The sequence below is a fragment of the Choloepus didactylus genome, chromosome 3, assembly GCF_015220235.1.
Source record: "Choloepus didactylus isolate mChoDid1 chromosome 3, mChoDid1.pri, whole genome shotgun sequence".
Lineage (NCBI taxonomy): Eukaryota > Metazoa > Chordata > Mammalia > Pilosa > Megalonychidae > Choloepus > Choloepus didactylus.
The window spans coordinates 43,957,287-43,973,015 of record NC_051309.1 but is presented as its reverse complement, the minus strand read 5'-3'; the positions used below and the strand labels follow the sequence as shown (position 1 = coordinate 43,973,015).

Sequence of the window (15,729 nt, the reverse complement as noted above, 5' to 3'; positions counted from 1 at the left end):
AGCACTAGCAATGTGTCTTCCCCAGAAAAGGAAAGAAGACAAGACCTCATTGTACCTTTTCTTGAATCCTTCCTCTCTTAGGAGAGAAAAACACAGCCTTTCAGCTGCCACCCATACAAGTCTCCTGATCTATGGAGTCTAGGGAGTAGAGCATGTTTTTTACAACTTCCTATGGGATTCAGATATCAAGGTATAATAGGAGCACTGATGGCAGAGTTATTATTATTCGAGGTACAATTATACCTTATAAGCCTCCCTGATAATTAAAAAAAAAAAAATACATAAACAATGTTAGGTTTAATTTTTTTAGGTTGTGGAATTTTGGGCTAAATAGGATTCTTAGGTAAGAAACACAATTAAAGTAAGCATTTACCTGAAATACAAGTTTACCTGAAATATAAGTTTATAATCTTTGAAAAGATCTATTCTTAGAAGATCACTTTTAAGATGAGATGGAAAAATTAAGACATCATAGCAATGTTGGTCCACAGCAAAGACTTTATCATCAATATGCAATACAGATTTGACTTTACTATAGCCTTTTCTCTTCAAATTATTATAAACTTCTTCAGGGCTGCAAATATATGACATCAGGTTGTAATTATAAATATAATGCATTAAAAATGTATTCAACACTAGCAACTCTTTCCTACAATAAATAAAAGTATCAAATGGATATGTTGCATCTAATGGGACTTACAATTTTGCCAATAAGTTAAAAGATAGAGATAGAAAACTTAACATGTTTATGTAAACACCTTTGGAAATTTGGTGATTAGATCCTGAAACTAAAGTATAATTTGCTCACACACTCCCCAGCCACCACCCACCACCTCCCCCCGCAAAAAAAGATAATATTTTTATTGCATTATTTTGAAAGGCTGGAGACTTGAGATATGAATAAACAGTTTGATTATAATCCTTACCTGACTTTACAAGTATTTATCCAAGCATATAGTGGCAAAGTGGAGGCCCTTAGTTCCTGTTTTCTAACTGTTTCTGGTAGAATGTGGTAAATAGAGAGGGCATCATGTTTGATTCGATATCTTGCTAATGCTGCAGCCAATTTTGTCTTAAAACTAGAGATGGAAAATTCATTCTTGGTGACTATTGCAAGACCATCAATTTTCCACTACAAGGTTAACAAATTACATTGAGAATTTTAACAAATTCTTCTATAATTCCATATAAAATGTTTGAAGTGCAAAATAAAATTTTTCCATATTTAAAAATAGAAATCCCCAAATCCTGCTTCATTATAATCCTGTAGAGTTATGTATCTCCTCAGATATCCATATCAAATGCTGGTTGAAAGACAAACTTCATATAGTGAAAAGAATATAGAATTCAGTCAGACAAACTTGGAATTAAATTCAGGTTTTTAATTTTATTAGATGTGTAACCTCAAGTTTTTCTCATTTGTAAAATGAGATGAGCCTCAGTTTTCATCTGTAAAATGTGGACAACTTACCTTGTTATTAAAGTGATAATTACCAATCACATATAGGTAAAATACTTAGCAAAGGGCCTAACACATAGCAGGCACTCACCACAGGCTGCTGATTACATAGATGGCAACAGTATAGTAACAATAAGATGAAGAAACTTTCTTGAATCGATATTAAGTCCTTCCCAGTTCTGAACATCCCAAGCCTCAAAGTTCCCAATAACCAGGAAAAAAACTGGTTAGCATGGGGGTCCAGTAATTTTTCTTGATCTCATAGCCCAAGTTTTCAATAAGTGAGAACACAGGACTTAACTCTTGACTCCACATTCATAGCATTTTCACAGAAGAAATCTAATTGAAATAAACCTCAAGTGTAAACATGAATGAGAATTGGAGATGTCACAAAAAGGGTCAGGTACAGCTTGAGTGGTCTGTGTGACTGCAAAAAGAGGAGGACATTGTCAGACAGTCAGTTGTCAGGCATGCCCAAATTACCTCAAAGAATGTTGGGAAGCAGAGGCAAGGGTAGCATATGGGCATCTCAGTTATTTATTTTTTAGCACCATTATATACCACTTTCTTTTCCTTATGCCCACAATCTCCCTAGATTAAGCTTCTTCTCTACTTGGTAGAATAAGAACCCTCCAACACAAGTACAGGTTTATGTGTGAACATATGTGTGTTCATGAGAGAGAGAGACTGAGAGCGTATGCATATAAGGATGCTTAGGGAAGAGTGCAAAGAGTTATCAAACATCAAGCTTGCTGGGAGTACAATAAAATTAGATTTATCTAGTGCTATATCTAAATGTCGTAGAAATAGAGCAAAGAACACTAAAAAATAACAGCATATTACATCTTAATGCACAAGGAATAACTTAATATGAAGGAGAAAAGTAACTGTTTTATATTATATATTGTGAGATGATTCTGAGAATAGACTATTTTGATTAAACAGTCCTTCCAAATACGTACTTAGTTCAAATTTACCATATGAATAAATAAATGCTATTGAGTGAATTATTCAATCATTAAACATAATGATTAGACATATAAGGCCTAGAAAAATGTATGTGTTGTGCAGATAGGGAAAGTGCAGGGAGAAGTAATTTTCCAAATTTCCAGATAGTAAACATTTTAACCTGTGAATTTTAATATAATTTAATCCCACAAAAAGTAATTTAAAGTATGCATGCAGTTATAAAGATATATAATATCAGATTGAAGATAAGAACCAAATCCAAATGCTATTGGGATAATCATAAATATATGTATGTAAATGAAGTGTCCTGTGGTTGCTAAAAAACTTCACCCATAGCTATAATTAATTTAGGAAGACAGCAATGATGAAAATGGGAGCAAAAGTAGCATTTCTCAAAGTTCTTGATCCAGAAATCCTTTTCCTGCTACATGAATGTTCTCAAAGAGAGTCACCCAATTATTTCTTTTATAAGCAACCCTATTGTAAACACAGGCAGAGCATTCTTTCTAAAAGTTTAATTGAAACTTTATACTTCCTACGCTAAAACTTTAAATGAAACTCATTAATAACAGGACAGAATCTAAATTCCTTACATGATATACTAGGATATTAAGAATCTAATCTGAACAAACTCTTCCTGTCTCAATTCCAATTACTTCCATCCAAAAATCTAGTCACATGCTCAATTATTTGTCACACCTATTACATGCCATGTCCTTTCTTTCTCACTTTTTTTTTAAGACACAGTGTACCTGGGTTCAAATTCTGGTACCACAAATCCAGTACGAGCTATTTGACTTTAGACAATTTATTTAACGTCTCTAAGCTCTAGTAATCAGAAATTACTCTAGTAATTATTACCTATCTTATAGAGTTTCTGCAAAGATACTTTTGAAAATTTGTTTCAAGTCAAATTAGCTCTGCAAGAAATAGGAATAAATATATTTATTTTTTTTACTATTACACAAATACTGTGATCAGAACTGGGGCTATAAAGATTAAAAGATTGTTTTACCACCAAAGTATAAGTTACTTAAGGGTAGAAATGGATGATTGTAGCACAATATCATGAATGCTATAGGATACATGCATAAAGAAGATAGGAAATGGATAGTAAGAAAAAACAGAATCAGTCCAAAGGGACTTCTAACAAGAAAAGCTGGAGCTAACTATTGAAGAAGCAGCAAAAATTTTTCAAGCCACAAAGGAGAGAAGACACACAGACAGCATGAGATTTCCAGACCTCAAAGGGAAAGAAAACACAAAAGAGAACAGAGGACCATAAAGATGTAGAGGTGTTAAGCAGCACTCATGTTTACTTTGAGCATAGGAGAGGAAAGAACCAGTGCTCAAATCACAAAAATCCTGTATACCATGTGTTTTAGTTACTAAGCTGCCTAAAGCAGATACCATAAAATTGTGTAACTATGGGAATTTATTAGTTTACAGTTTTGAAGTCATGAAAATGTCCAAATTAAGGCATCAACAAGACCATGCTTTCTTCCTGAAGACCAGCTGCCTGAGATCATGGACTCCTCTGTCACACAGCAAGGCACATGGCAGCATCTGCTGGTCTGTCCCTTCTCTTCTGGGTTTCCTTACTTTCAACTTCTGCCTTCTGTTGCTTCCTCTCTCGCTGTATTCACCCCATTTATAAAGAACTCCAGTAGGAGGATTAAGATCCACCCTGGACCGCACCTTAACTGAAGTAACCTAATCAAATGTCCAACTTACAATAGGTTTGCACACACAGGAATGGATTAGTTTTAAGAACATGATTTTCTGGGGGTACGTACAGTTTCAAACCACCACACCATGCATACAAACATAGAACTTTTTCTGCAGGAAGTGGAAGGCGACTTAAAGGGTTTAAGCAGTAGGGAAATAAATTCATTCAACAATCTGCATTCTTACTATCTTCTGGGTACTTTTTGAAAGAAACAGGTGTGATCAAGAAAATGCTGTTCCTGACATCACAAAGTTTAGAGTCTTATAGAAGGAGATAAAGCAATTATTAACACATGTCTTAAATACTTGTGACAAGGGAATGCAGGGTGTTCTATTGGCACAAAGGAGGGTAATGTCTACAGGAGTTAAGGAAATTTTCCCAGAAGTTATCTTTAAGCTAAGATACAAGAGTAGAAGTAAGAGTTAGCTGGGAGTAAGGAAGAAGTGTGAGGAGAAGATCTCTCCAGTGTTTCAAGGGGAGGAAAAATCACAAATGAAAATATTTCCCAATTTTGAAAGATATGCCTGAGACTGAGTGTGCCAGTTTGAATGTATTATGTCCCCCTAAACACCATTATTTTTGATGCAGTCTGGTGTGGGCAGACCTATTGGTGTTGATTAGACTGTAATTATATTGATTGAGTGTTTCCATGGAGATGTGACTCAATCAACTGTGGACAAGACCTTGACTGGATAATTTCCACAGAGATGTGACCCCACCCATTCAGGGTGGGTCTGAATTAGTCACTGGAACACTATATAAGCTCAGACAGAAAAAGCGGGCTTGCTACAGCCAAGAGGGACACTTTGAAGAATGCACAGGAGCTGAGAGAAGAGCTGCAGATAAGAGACAATTTGAAGATGGCCATTGAAAGCAGATTTTGCTCCAGAGAAGCTAAAAGAGGAAAAACGTCCCAAGAGCAATTGAGAGTGACATTTTGAGCAGGAGCTGTAGCCTAGAGAGGAACATTCTGGGAGAAAGCCATTTTGAAACCAGAACTCTGGAGCAGACACCAGCCACATGACTTCCCAGCTAACAGAGGTTTTCCGGGAACCATTGGCCATCCTCCAGTGAAGGTACCCGATTGTTGATGCATTACCTTGGACACCTTATGGCCTTAAGACTGTAACTGTGTAACCAAATAAACCCCCTTTATAAAATCCAATCCATTTTTGGTGTTTTGCATCCTGGCAGCATTAGCAAACTAGAACACTGAGAGATTAGCAAACCTTAAAAATAAACTCACGGAATCAGGGGCAAGATGGCGGACTGGTGAGCTGTATGTTTTAGTTACTCCTCCAGGAAAGTAGGTAGAAAGCCAGGAACTGCGTGGACTGGACACCACAGAGCAATCTGACTTTGGGCATACTTCATACAACACTCATGAAAACGTGGAACTGCTGAGATCAGCGAAATCTGTAAGTTTTTGTGGCCAGGGGACCCGCAACCCTCCCTGCCAGGCTCAGTCCCGTGGGAGGAGGGGCTGTAAGCTTCGGGAAGGAGAAGGGAGAACTGCACTGGCAGCCCTTATCAGAAACTCATTCTACTGATCCAAACTCCAACCACAGATAGACTGAGACCAGACACCAGAGAATCTGAGAGCAGCCAGCCCAGCAGAGAAGAGACAGGCATAGAAAAAAACAGCATGAAAAACTCCAAAATAAAAGCGGAGGATTTTTGGAGTTCTGGTGAACATAGAAAGGGGAAGGGCAGAGCTCAGGCCGTGAGGCTCATATGCAACTCCCGAAGAAAAGCCAATCTCTCTGCCCTGTGGACCTTTCCATAATGGCCCTAATTACTTTGTCTCTTAGCATTTCAATAATCCATTAGATCTGTGAGGAGGGCCCTTTTTATTTTTTTTTAATCCTTTTTTTCTTTTTCTAAAACAATTACTCTAAGAAGCCCAATACAGAAAGCCTCAAAGACTTGCAATTTGGGCAGGTCAAGACAACAGCAGAACTAAGAGAGCTCTGAGACAAAAGGCAATAATCCAGTGGCTGAGAAAATTCACTAAACACCACAACTTCCCAAGAAAAGGGGGGTGTCCGCTCACAGCCATCACCCTGGTGGACAGGAAACACTCCTGCCCATCGCCAGCCCCATAGCCCAGAGCTGCCCCAGACAATTCAGTGTGACGGAACTGCTTCAAATAACAGGCACACACCACAAAACTGGGCGTGGACATTAGCCTTCCCTGCAACCTCAGCTGATTGTTCCAGAGTTGGGAAGGTGGAGCAGTATGAATTAACAAAGCCCCATTCAGCCATCATTTCAGCAGACTGGGAGCCTCCCTACACAGCCCAGCAGCCCAGAACTGCCCTGGGGGGATGGCACTCACCTGTGGCACAGTCATCCCTCAATAAAGGACCAGGGGGTGCACGGCCTGGAAGAGGGACCCACTTGCAACGCTCAGGAGCCATACGCCAATACCAAGGACTTGTGGGACAGTGGCAGAGACACACTGTGGCAGGACTGAACTGAAGGATTAAACTATTGTAGCAGCTTTAAAACTCCAGGATCACCAGGGAGATTTGATTGTTAGAGCCAACCCCCTCCCTGACCGCCCAGAAACATGCCCCATATACAGGACGGGCAACACCAAATACACACGCAAGCTTGGTACACCAATTGGACCCCACAAGACTCACTCCCCCACTCACCACAAAGGCAAAGCAGGGGAGAACTGGCTTGTGGAGAACAGGTGGCTCGTGGACACCACCTGCTGGTTAGTTAGAGAAAGTGTACTCCACGAAGCTGTAGATCTGATAAATTAGACATAAGGACTTCAATTGGTCTACAAATCCTAAAAGAACCCTATCAAGTTCAGCAAATGCCACGAGGCCAAAAACAACAGAAAATTATAAAGCATATGAAAAAACCAGATGATATGGATAACCCAAGCCCAAGCACCCAAATCAAAAGATCAGAAGAGACACAGCACCTAGAGCAGCTACTCAAAGAACTAAAGATGAACAATGAGACCATAGTACGGGATACAAAGGATATCAAGAAGACCCTAGAAGAGCATAAAGAAGACATTGCAAGACTAAATAAAAAAATGGATGATCTTATGGAAATTAAAGAAACTGTTGACCAAATTAAAAAGATTCTGGACACTGATAGTACAAGACTAGAGGAAGTTGAACAACGAATCAGTGATCTGGAAGATGACAGAATGGAAAACGAAAGCATAAAAGAAAGAATGGGGAAAAAATTTGAAAAAATCGAAATGGACCTCAGGGATATGATAGATAATATGAAACGTCCGAATATAAGACTCATTGGTGTTCCAGAAGGGGAAGAAAAGGGTAAAGGTCTAGGAAGAGTATTCAAAGAAATTGTTGGGGAAAACTTCCCAAATCTTCTAAACAACATAAATACACAAATCATAAATGCCCAGCAAACTCCAAATAGAATAAATCCAAATAAACCCACTCCGAGACATATTCTGATCACACTGTCAAACACGGAAGAGAAGGAGCAAGTTCTGAAAGCAGCAAGAGAAAAGCAATTCACCACTTACAAAGGAAGCAGCATAAGACTAAGTAGTGACTACTCAGCAGCCACCATGGAGGCGAGAAGGCAGTGGCACGATATATTTAAAATTCTGAGTGAGAAAAATTTCCAACCAAGAATACTTTATCCAGCAAAGCTCTCCTTCAAGTTTGAGGGAGAGGTTAAATTTTTCACAGAGAAACAAATGCTGAGAGAATTTGCTAACAAGAGACCTGCCCTACTGGAGATACTAAAGGGAGCCCTACAGACAGAGAAACAAAGAAAGGACAGAGAGACTTGGAGAAAGGTTCAGTACTAAAGAGATTCGGTATGGGTACAATAAAGGATATTAATAGAGAGAGGGGAAAAATATGACAAACATAAACCAAAGGATAAGATGGCTGATTCAGGAAATGCCTTCACGGTTATAACGTTGAATGTAAATGGATTAAACTCCCCAATTAAAAGATATAGATTCACAGAATGGATTAAAAAAAAATGAACCATCAATATGTTGCATACAAGAGACTCATCTTAGACATAGGGACACAAAGAAATTGAAAGTGAAAGGATGGAAAAAAATATTTCATGCAAGCTACAGCCAAAAGAAAGTAGGTGTAGTAATATTAATCTCAGATAAAATGGACTTTAAATGCAGGGATGTTTTGAGAGACAAAGAAGGCCACTACATACTAATAAAAGGGGCAATTCAACAAGAAGAAATAATCATAAATGTCTATGCACCCAATCAAGGTGCCACAAAATACATGAGACAAACACTGGCAAAACTAAAGGAAGCAATTGATGTTTCCACAATAATTGTGGGAGACTTCGACACATCACTGCCTCCTATAGATAGATCAACCAGACAGAAGACCAATAAGGAAATTGAAAACCTAAACAATCTGATAAATGAATTAGATTTAACAGACATATAAAGAAAATTACATCCCAAATCACCAGGATACACATACTTTTCTAGTGCTCAAGGAACTTTCTCCAGAACAGATCATATGCTGGGACATAAAACAAGCCTCAATAAATTTAAAAAGATTGAAATTATTCAAAGCACATTCTCTGACCACAATGGAATACAATTAGAAGTCAATAACCATCAGAGACTTAGAAAATTCACGAAATTAAACAACACACTCCTAAACAATCAGTGGGTTAAAGAAGAAATAGCAAGAGAAATTGCTAAATATAGAGAGACGAATGAAAATGAGAACACAACATACCAAAACCTATGGGATGCAGCAAAAGCAGTACTGAGGGGGAAATTTATAGCACTAAACACATATATTAAAAAGGAAGAGCCAAAATCAAAGAACTAATGGATCAACTGAAGAAGCTAGAAAATCAACAGCAAACCAATCCTCAACCAAGTAGAAGAAAAGAAATAACAAGGATTAAAGCAGAAATAAATGACATAGAGAACAAAAAAACAATAGAGAGGATAAATATCACCAAAAGTTGGTTCTTTGAGAAGATCAACAAGATTGACAAGACCCTAGCTAGACTGACAAAATCAAAAAGAGAGAAGACCCATATAAACAAAATAATGAATGAAAAAGGTGACATAACTGCGGATCCTGAAGAAATTAAAAAAAATTATAAGAGGATACTATGAACAACTGTATGGCAACAAACTGGATAATGTAGAGGAAATGGACAATTTCCTGGAAACATATGAACAACCTAGACTGACCAGAGAAGAAATAGAAGACCTCAACCAACCCATCACAAGCAAAGAGATCCAATCAGTCATCAAAAATCTTCCCACAAATAAATGCCCAGGGCCAGATGGCTTCACAGGGGAATTCTACCAAACTTTCCAGAAAGAACTGACACCAATCTTACTCAAACTCTTTCAAAACATTGAAGAAAATGGAACACTACCTAACTCATTTTATGAAGCTAACATCAATCTAATACCAAAACCAGGCAAAGATGCTACAAAAAAGGAAAACTACTGGCCAATCTCCCTAATGAATATAGATGCAAAAATCCTCAACAAAATACTTGCAAATCGAATCCAAAGACACATTAAAAAATCATACACCATGACCAAGTGGGGTTCATTCCAGGCATGCAAGGATAGTTCAACATAAGAAAATCAATTAATGTATTACAACACATTAAAAATTCAAAAGGGAAAAATCAAATGATCATCTCAATAGATGCTGAAAAAGCATTTGACAAAATCCAACATCCGTTTTTGATAAAAACACTTCAAAAGGTAGGAACTGAAGGAAACTCCCTCAATATGATAAAGAGCATATATGAAAAACCCACAGCCAGCATAGTACTCAATGGTGAGAGACTGAAAGCCTTCCCTCTAAGATCAGGAACAAGACAAGGATGCCCACTGCCACCACTGTTATTCAACATTGTGCTGGAAGTGCTAGCCAGGGCAATCCGGCAAGACAAAGAAATAAAAGGCATCCAAATTGGAAAAGAAGAATTAAACTGTCATTGTTTGCAGATGATATGATCTTATATCTGGAAAACCCTGAGAAATCGACAATACAGCTACTAGAGCTAATAAACAAATTTAGCAAAGTAGCAGGATACAAGATTAATGCACATAAGTCAGTGTGCCGGTTTGAATGTATTGTGTCCCCCAAATGCCATTATCTTTGTGGTCTTGTGTGGGGCAGACATTTTTGGTGCTGGTTAGATTTGCTTGGAATGTGCCCCACTCAGCTGTGGGTGATGATCATTTTGCTGAGATGTTCCCATGGAGGCATGGCCCCACCCATTCGGGGTGGGCCTTGATCAGTGGAGCTATATAAATGAGCTGACTCAGAGAGAGGAGACTAAGAGAGTGCAGCTGGGAGTGATGTTTTGAAGAGGAGCAAGCTTGCTAGAGAGGAACGTCCTGGGAGAAAGCCGTTTTGAGGCCGGAGCTTTGGAGCAGATGCCAGCTGCTTTCCTAGCTAACAGAGGTTTTCCGGAGGCCACTGGCCATCCTCCGGTGAGGGTACCGGATTGCTGATGTGTTACCTTGGATGCTTTGTGGCCTCAAGACTGTAATTGTGTTGTGATATAAACCCCCGTTTTATAAAAGCCTATCCATCTCTGGTGTTTTGCATTCTGCAGCATTAGCAAACTAGAACAGATTTTGGTACCAGAGAAGTGGGGTGCTTTTGCTGCTGAGTTTGCAAATACCAAACATGTTGGAACGGCTTTTTAAATGGATAAGGGGGAGTTTCTGGAAGAGTTGTGAGGAGCTTGATAGAAAAGGCCAAAACTGCTTTAAAGAGACTGTGGAAATATGGACTCTAAATATACTTCTGATGAGGACTTGAGCAGAAATGATGAATGTGTTGTTGCAAACTGGAAGAAAGGTGATCCTTGTTTTAAAGTGGCACAGAATTTGGCAAAATTGAGTCCTGGTGTCAGATGGAAGGAAGAATCTGGAAGCAACAACCTGGAATATCTAGCTGAGGAGATCTCCAGACTACGTGTGGAGGACATATCCTGGCTTCTCCTTGCAGCTTATAGTAAAATGCGAGCAGAGAGAGATAAACTTACTACTGAACTCTTGGGTTCAAAGAAACCAGAGGTTGATGGCTTGGAAAATTACAGGCTTCCAGGGGGTGGAATCCCAGAAGCTACAGCCCAACATGAGGATGTAACCAAACATGGAACCCAGGCGCCATTTCAGGACAAGCCAAGATTGGAAAAGGAGTTAAGCAGAAAGGATTTGTGGAAAATCCTATTGTCTGATGGCTTTGACCCCTGCATGCTTCATGCAAAGCCAACAGAATTTTTGCAAGATCTTTATAGACAGAGCCATTGCGAGTCTGGACTGGAGGAGACAGACAAGGAAAAAATTAAAGGAAAAATCTCTACAAAGACAGAGTCATGGAGGTTGAGGTCTGGAGTCAGGAGGTCTCGGGCTGGGAGAGCGGAGCAGCCCACATGCATGGAAAGGGTGAGTTTGCCCTGGAGGTCGAGGGCGGGCTTTCTGCCTCGATGCTCTGGAAGAGTTTTGCCACCTCAGGTCCCAAAGAGGGCGGAGCACATTTCCAGGGAATTGAGGAGAGCCTGGCTGCCACCACACTGTTCTGAAGGGGTAGAGCGTATGCCCCGGAGATGGAAGGGAATCCGGGAGCTGCCCCGAGGTTTGAGGAGGGTGGAGCCGAGAAGGTGGTCTCCCCAATGTGTGAAAATGTTGGAGCACTCACCCAAGCATTTGGAGAAGAAACAGCTGCCAAAAAGGCCCTTGGGAAGGGTTAGTCTCCCGCTCTCTCAAGCCCCAAGGATGCAACATTGTTTTGTTAGTGACTCTCAGACTTTGAAATCTAATGTAGTTTGTCCTGCGGGTTTTAGGAACTGTTTTGCTCCTGTTAACCCTGTTTTCCTTACTGTTTCTCCTTATGGCAATGGAAATGTTCATCCTGTGAATGTCTCTCCTTTGTATATTGGAAGCACATAACTTGTTCTAGGTTCACAGATCCACAGCTAGAGAGGAATTATGCCTTAGAACTGACCAAGCCTAAACTGATTTTGATGGGATTTTGTACTTAACTTTTGTTACTGAAATGATTTAAGTTTTTTGTGATACTGTGATGAAGTGAATGTACTTTGTGTATTTGGAAAGATAATGTCATTTTGAGTGCCAGGGGGTGCAATGTGCCGGTTTGAATGTACTGTGCCCCCCAAATGCCATTATCTTTGTGGTCTTGTGTGGGGCAGACATTTTTGGTGCTGGTTAGATTTGCTTGGAATGTGCCCCACTCAGCTGTGGGTAATGATCATTTTGCTGAGATGTTCCCATGGAGGCATGGCCCCACCCATTCGGGGTGGCCTTGATCAGTGGAGCTATATAAATGAGCTGACTCAGAGAGAGGAGACTAAGAGAGTGCAGCTGGGAGTGATGTTTTGAAGAGGAGCAAGCTTGCTAGAGAGGAACGTCCTGGGAGAAAGCCGTTTTGAGGCTGGAGCTTTGGAGCAGATGCCAGCTGCTTTCCTAGCTAACAGAGGTTTTCCGGAGGCCACTGGCCATCCTCCGGTGAAGGTACCCGATTGCTGATGTGTTACCTTGGATGCTTTGTGGCCTCAAGACTGTAATTGTGTAGTGAAATAAACCCCCGTTTTATAAAAGCCTATCCATCTCTGGTGTTTTGCATTCTGCAGCATTAGCAAACTAGCACATTCAGTAATGTTTCTATATGCTAGAAATGAACAAACTGAAGAAACACTCAAGAAAAAGATACCATTTTCAATAGCAACTAAAAAAATCAAGTACCTAGGAATAAACTTAACCAAAGATGTGAAAGACCTATACAAAGAAAACTATATAACTCTACTAAAAGAAATAGAAGGGGACCTTAAAAGATGGAAAAATATTCCATGTTCATGGATAGGAAGGCTAAATGTCATTAAGATGTCAATTCTACCCAAACTCATCTACAGATTCAATGCAATCCCAATCAAAATTCCAACAACCTACTTTGCAGACTTGGAAAAGCTAGTTATCAAATTTATTTGGAAAGGGAAGATGCCTCGAATTGCTAAAGACACTCTAAAAAAGAAAAACGAAGTGGGACGACTTACACTCCCTGACTTTGAAGCTTATTATAAAGCCACAGTAGTCAAAACAGCATGGTACTGGCACAAAGATAGACATATAGATCAATGGAATTGAATTGAGAATTCAGAGATAGACCCCCAGATCTATGGCCGATTGATCTTTGATAAGGCCCCCAAAGTCACGGAACTGAGTCATAATGGTCTTTTCAACAAATGGGGCTGGGAGAGTTGGATATCCATATCTAAAAGAATGAAAGAGGTCCCCTACCTCACACCCTACACAAAAATTAACTCAAAATGGACCAAAGATCTCAATATAAAAGAAAGTACCATAAAACTCCTAGAAGATAATGTAGGAAAACATCTTCAAGACCTTGTATTAGGCGGCCACTTCCTAGACTTTACACCCAAAGCACAAGCAACAAAAGAAAAAAATGGATAAATGGGAACTCCTCAAGCTTAGAAGTTTCTGCACCTCAAAGGAATTTCTCAAAAAGGTAAAGAGGCAGCCAACTCAATGGGAAAAAATTTTTGGAAACCATGTATCTGACAAAAGACTGATATCTTGCATATATAAAGAAATCCTACAACTCAATGACAACAGTACAGACAGCCCAATTATAAAGTGGGCAAAAGATATGAAAAGACAGTTCTCTGAAGAGGAAATACAAATGGCCAAGAAACACATGAAAAAATGTTCAGCTTCACTAGCTATTAGAGAGATACAAATTAAGACCACAATGAGATACCATCTAACACCGATTAGAATGCCTGCGATTAAACAAACAGGAAACTACAAATGCTGGAGGGGATGTGGAGAAATTGGGACTCTTATTCATTGTTGGTGGGACTGCATAATGGTTCAGCCACTCTGGAAGTCAGTCTGGCAGTTCCTTAGAAAACTAGATATAGAGTTACCATTCGATCCAGCGATTGCACTTCTTGGTATATACCCAGAAGATCGGAAAGCAGTGACACGAACAGATATCTGCAAGCCGATGTTCATAGTAGCATTATTCACAATTGCCGAGAGATGAAAACAACCCAAATGTCCTTCAACAGATGAGTGGATAAATAAAATGTGGTATATACACATGATGGAATACTACACGGCAGTAAGAAGGAACGATCTCGTGAAACATATGACAACATGGATGAACCTTGAAGACACAATGCTGAGCGAAATAAGCCAGGCACAAAAAGAGAAATATTATATGCTACCACTAATGTGAACTTTGAAAAATGTAAAACAAATGGTTTATAATGTAGAATGTAGGGGAACTAGCAATAGAGAGCAATTAAGGAAGGGGGAACAATAATCCAAGAAGAACAGATAAGCTATTTAACGTTCTGGGGATGCCCAGGAATGACTATGGTCTGTTAATTTCTGATGGATATAGTAGGAACAAGTTCACAGAAACGCTGCCATATTAGGTAACTTTCTTTGGGTAAAGTAGGAACATGTTGGAAGTAAAGCAGTTATCTTAGATTAGTTATCTTTTTCTTACTCCCCTGCTATGGTCTCTTTGAAATGTTCTTTTATTGTATGTGGTTTTTTTTAAATTTAAAAAAAAAATTTTTTTTCATACAGTTGATTTAAAAAAAAATTAGGAGAAAAAAAACAAGGAAAAAAAATATGTAGAGCCCCCTTGAGGAGCCTGTGGAGAATGCAGGGGTATTGGCCTACCCCACCTCGATGGTTGCTAACATGACCACAGACATAGGGGACTGGTGGTTTGATGGGTTGAGCCCTCTACCATAGGATTTACCCTTGGGAAGACGGCTGCTGCAAAGGAGAGGCTAGGCCTCCCTGTAATTGTGCCTAAGAGCCTCCTCCTGAATGCCTCTTTGTTGCTCAGATGTGGCCCTCTCTCTCTAGCTAAACCAACTTGAAAGGTGAAATCACTGCCCTCCCCGCTATGTGGGATCAGACACCAGGGGAGTGAATCTCCTTGGCAACGTGGAATATGACTCCCGGGGAGGAATGTAGACCTGGCATTGTGGGACGGAGAACATCTTCTTGACCAAAAGGGGGATGTGAAAGGAAATGAAATAAGCTTCAGTGGCAGAGAGATTCCAAAAGGAGCCGAGAGGTCACTCTGGTGGGCACTCTTACACACAATTTAGACAACCCTTTTTAGGTTCTAAAGAATTGGGGTAGCTGGTGGTGGATATCTGAAACTATTAAACTACAACCCAGAACCCATGAATCTCAAAGACAATTGTATAAAAATGTAGCTTATGAGGGGTGACAATGGGATTGGGAAAGCCATAAGGACCACACTCCACTTTGTCTAGTTTATGGATGGATGAGTAGAAAAATAGGGGAAGGAAACAAACAAACAAACAGACAAAGGTACCCAGTGTTCTTTTTTACTTCAATTGCTCTTTTTCACTTTAATTGTTATTCTTGTTATTTTTGGGTGTGTGCTAATGAAGGTGTCAGGGATTGATTTAGGTGATGAATGTACAACTATGTAATGGTAGTGTGAACAATCGAATGTACGATTTGTTTTGTATGACTGCGTGGTATGTG

General features: G+C 39.5%; 1 protein-coding gene across 3 annotated transcripts in view; it reads right to left on the bottom strand.

Annotated features, from left to right (window-relative positions):
• Nucleotides 1–15,729, bottom strand: part of NSUN7 (NOP2/Sun RNA methyltransferase family member 7) — a 151,699-nt gene that overhangs the window by 56,202 nt on the left and 79,768 nt on the right. For all 3 annotated transcript variants that reach the window (XM_037829669.1, XM_037829670.1, XM_037829671.1), the window contains 2 exons: nt 927–1,079; nt 391–574 (listed from right to left, as the gene is read on the bottom strand). In XM_037829669.1, coding sequence (XP_037685597.1) covers nt 391–574; nt 927–1,079 — 337 coding nt within the window. The remainder of the gene's footprint in view (nt 1–390; nt 575–926; nt 1,080–15,729) is intronic.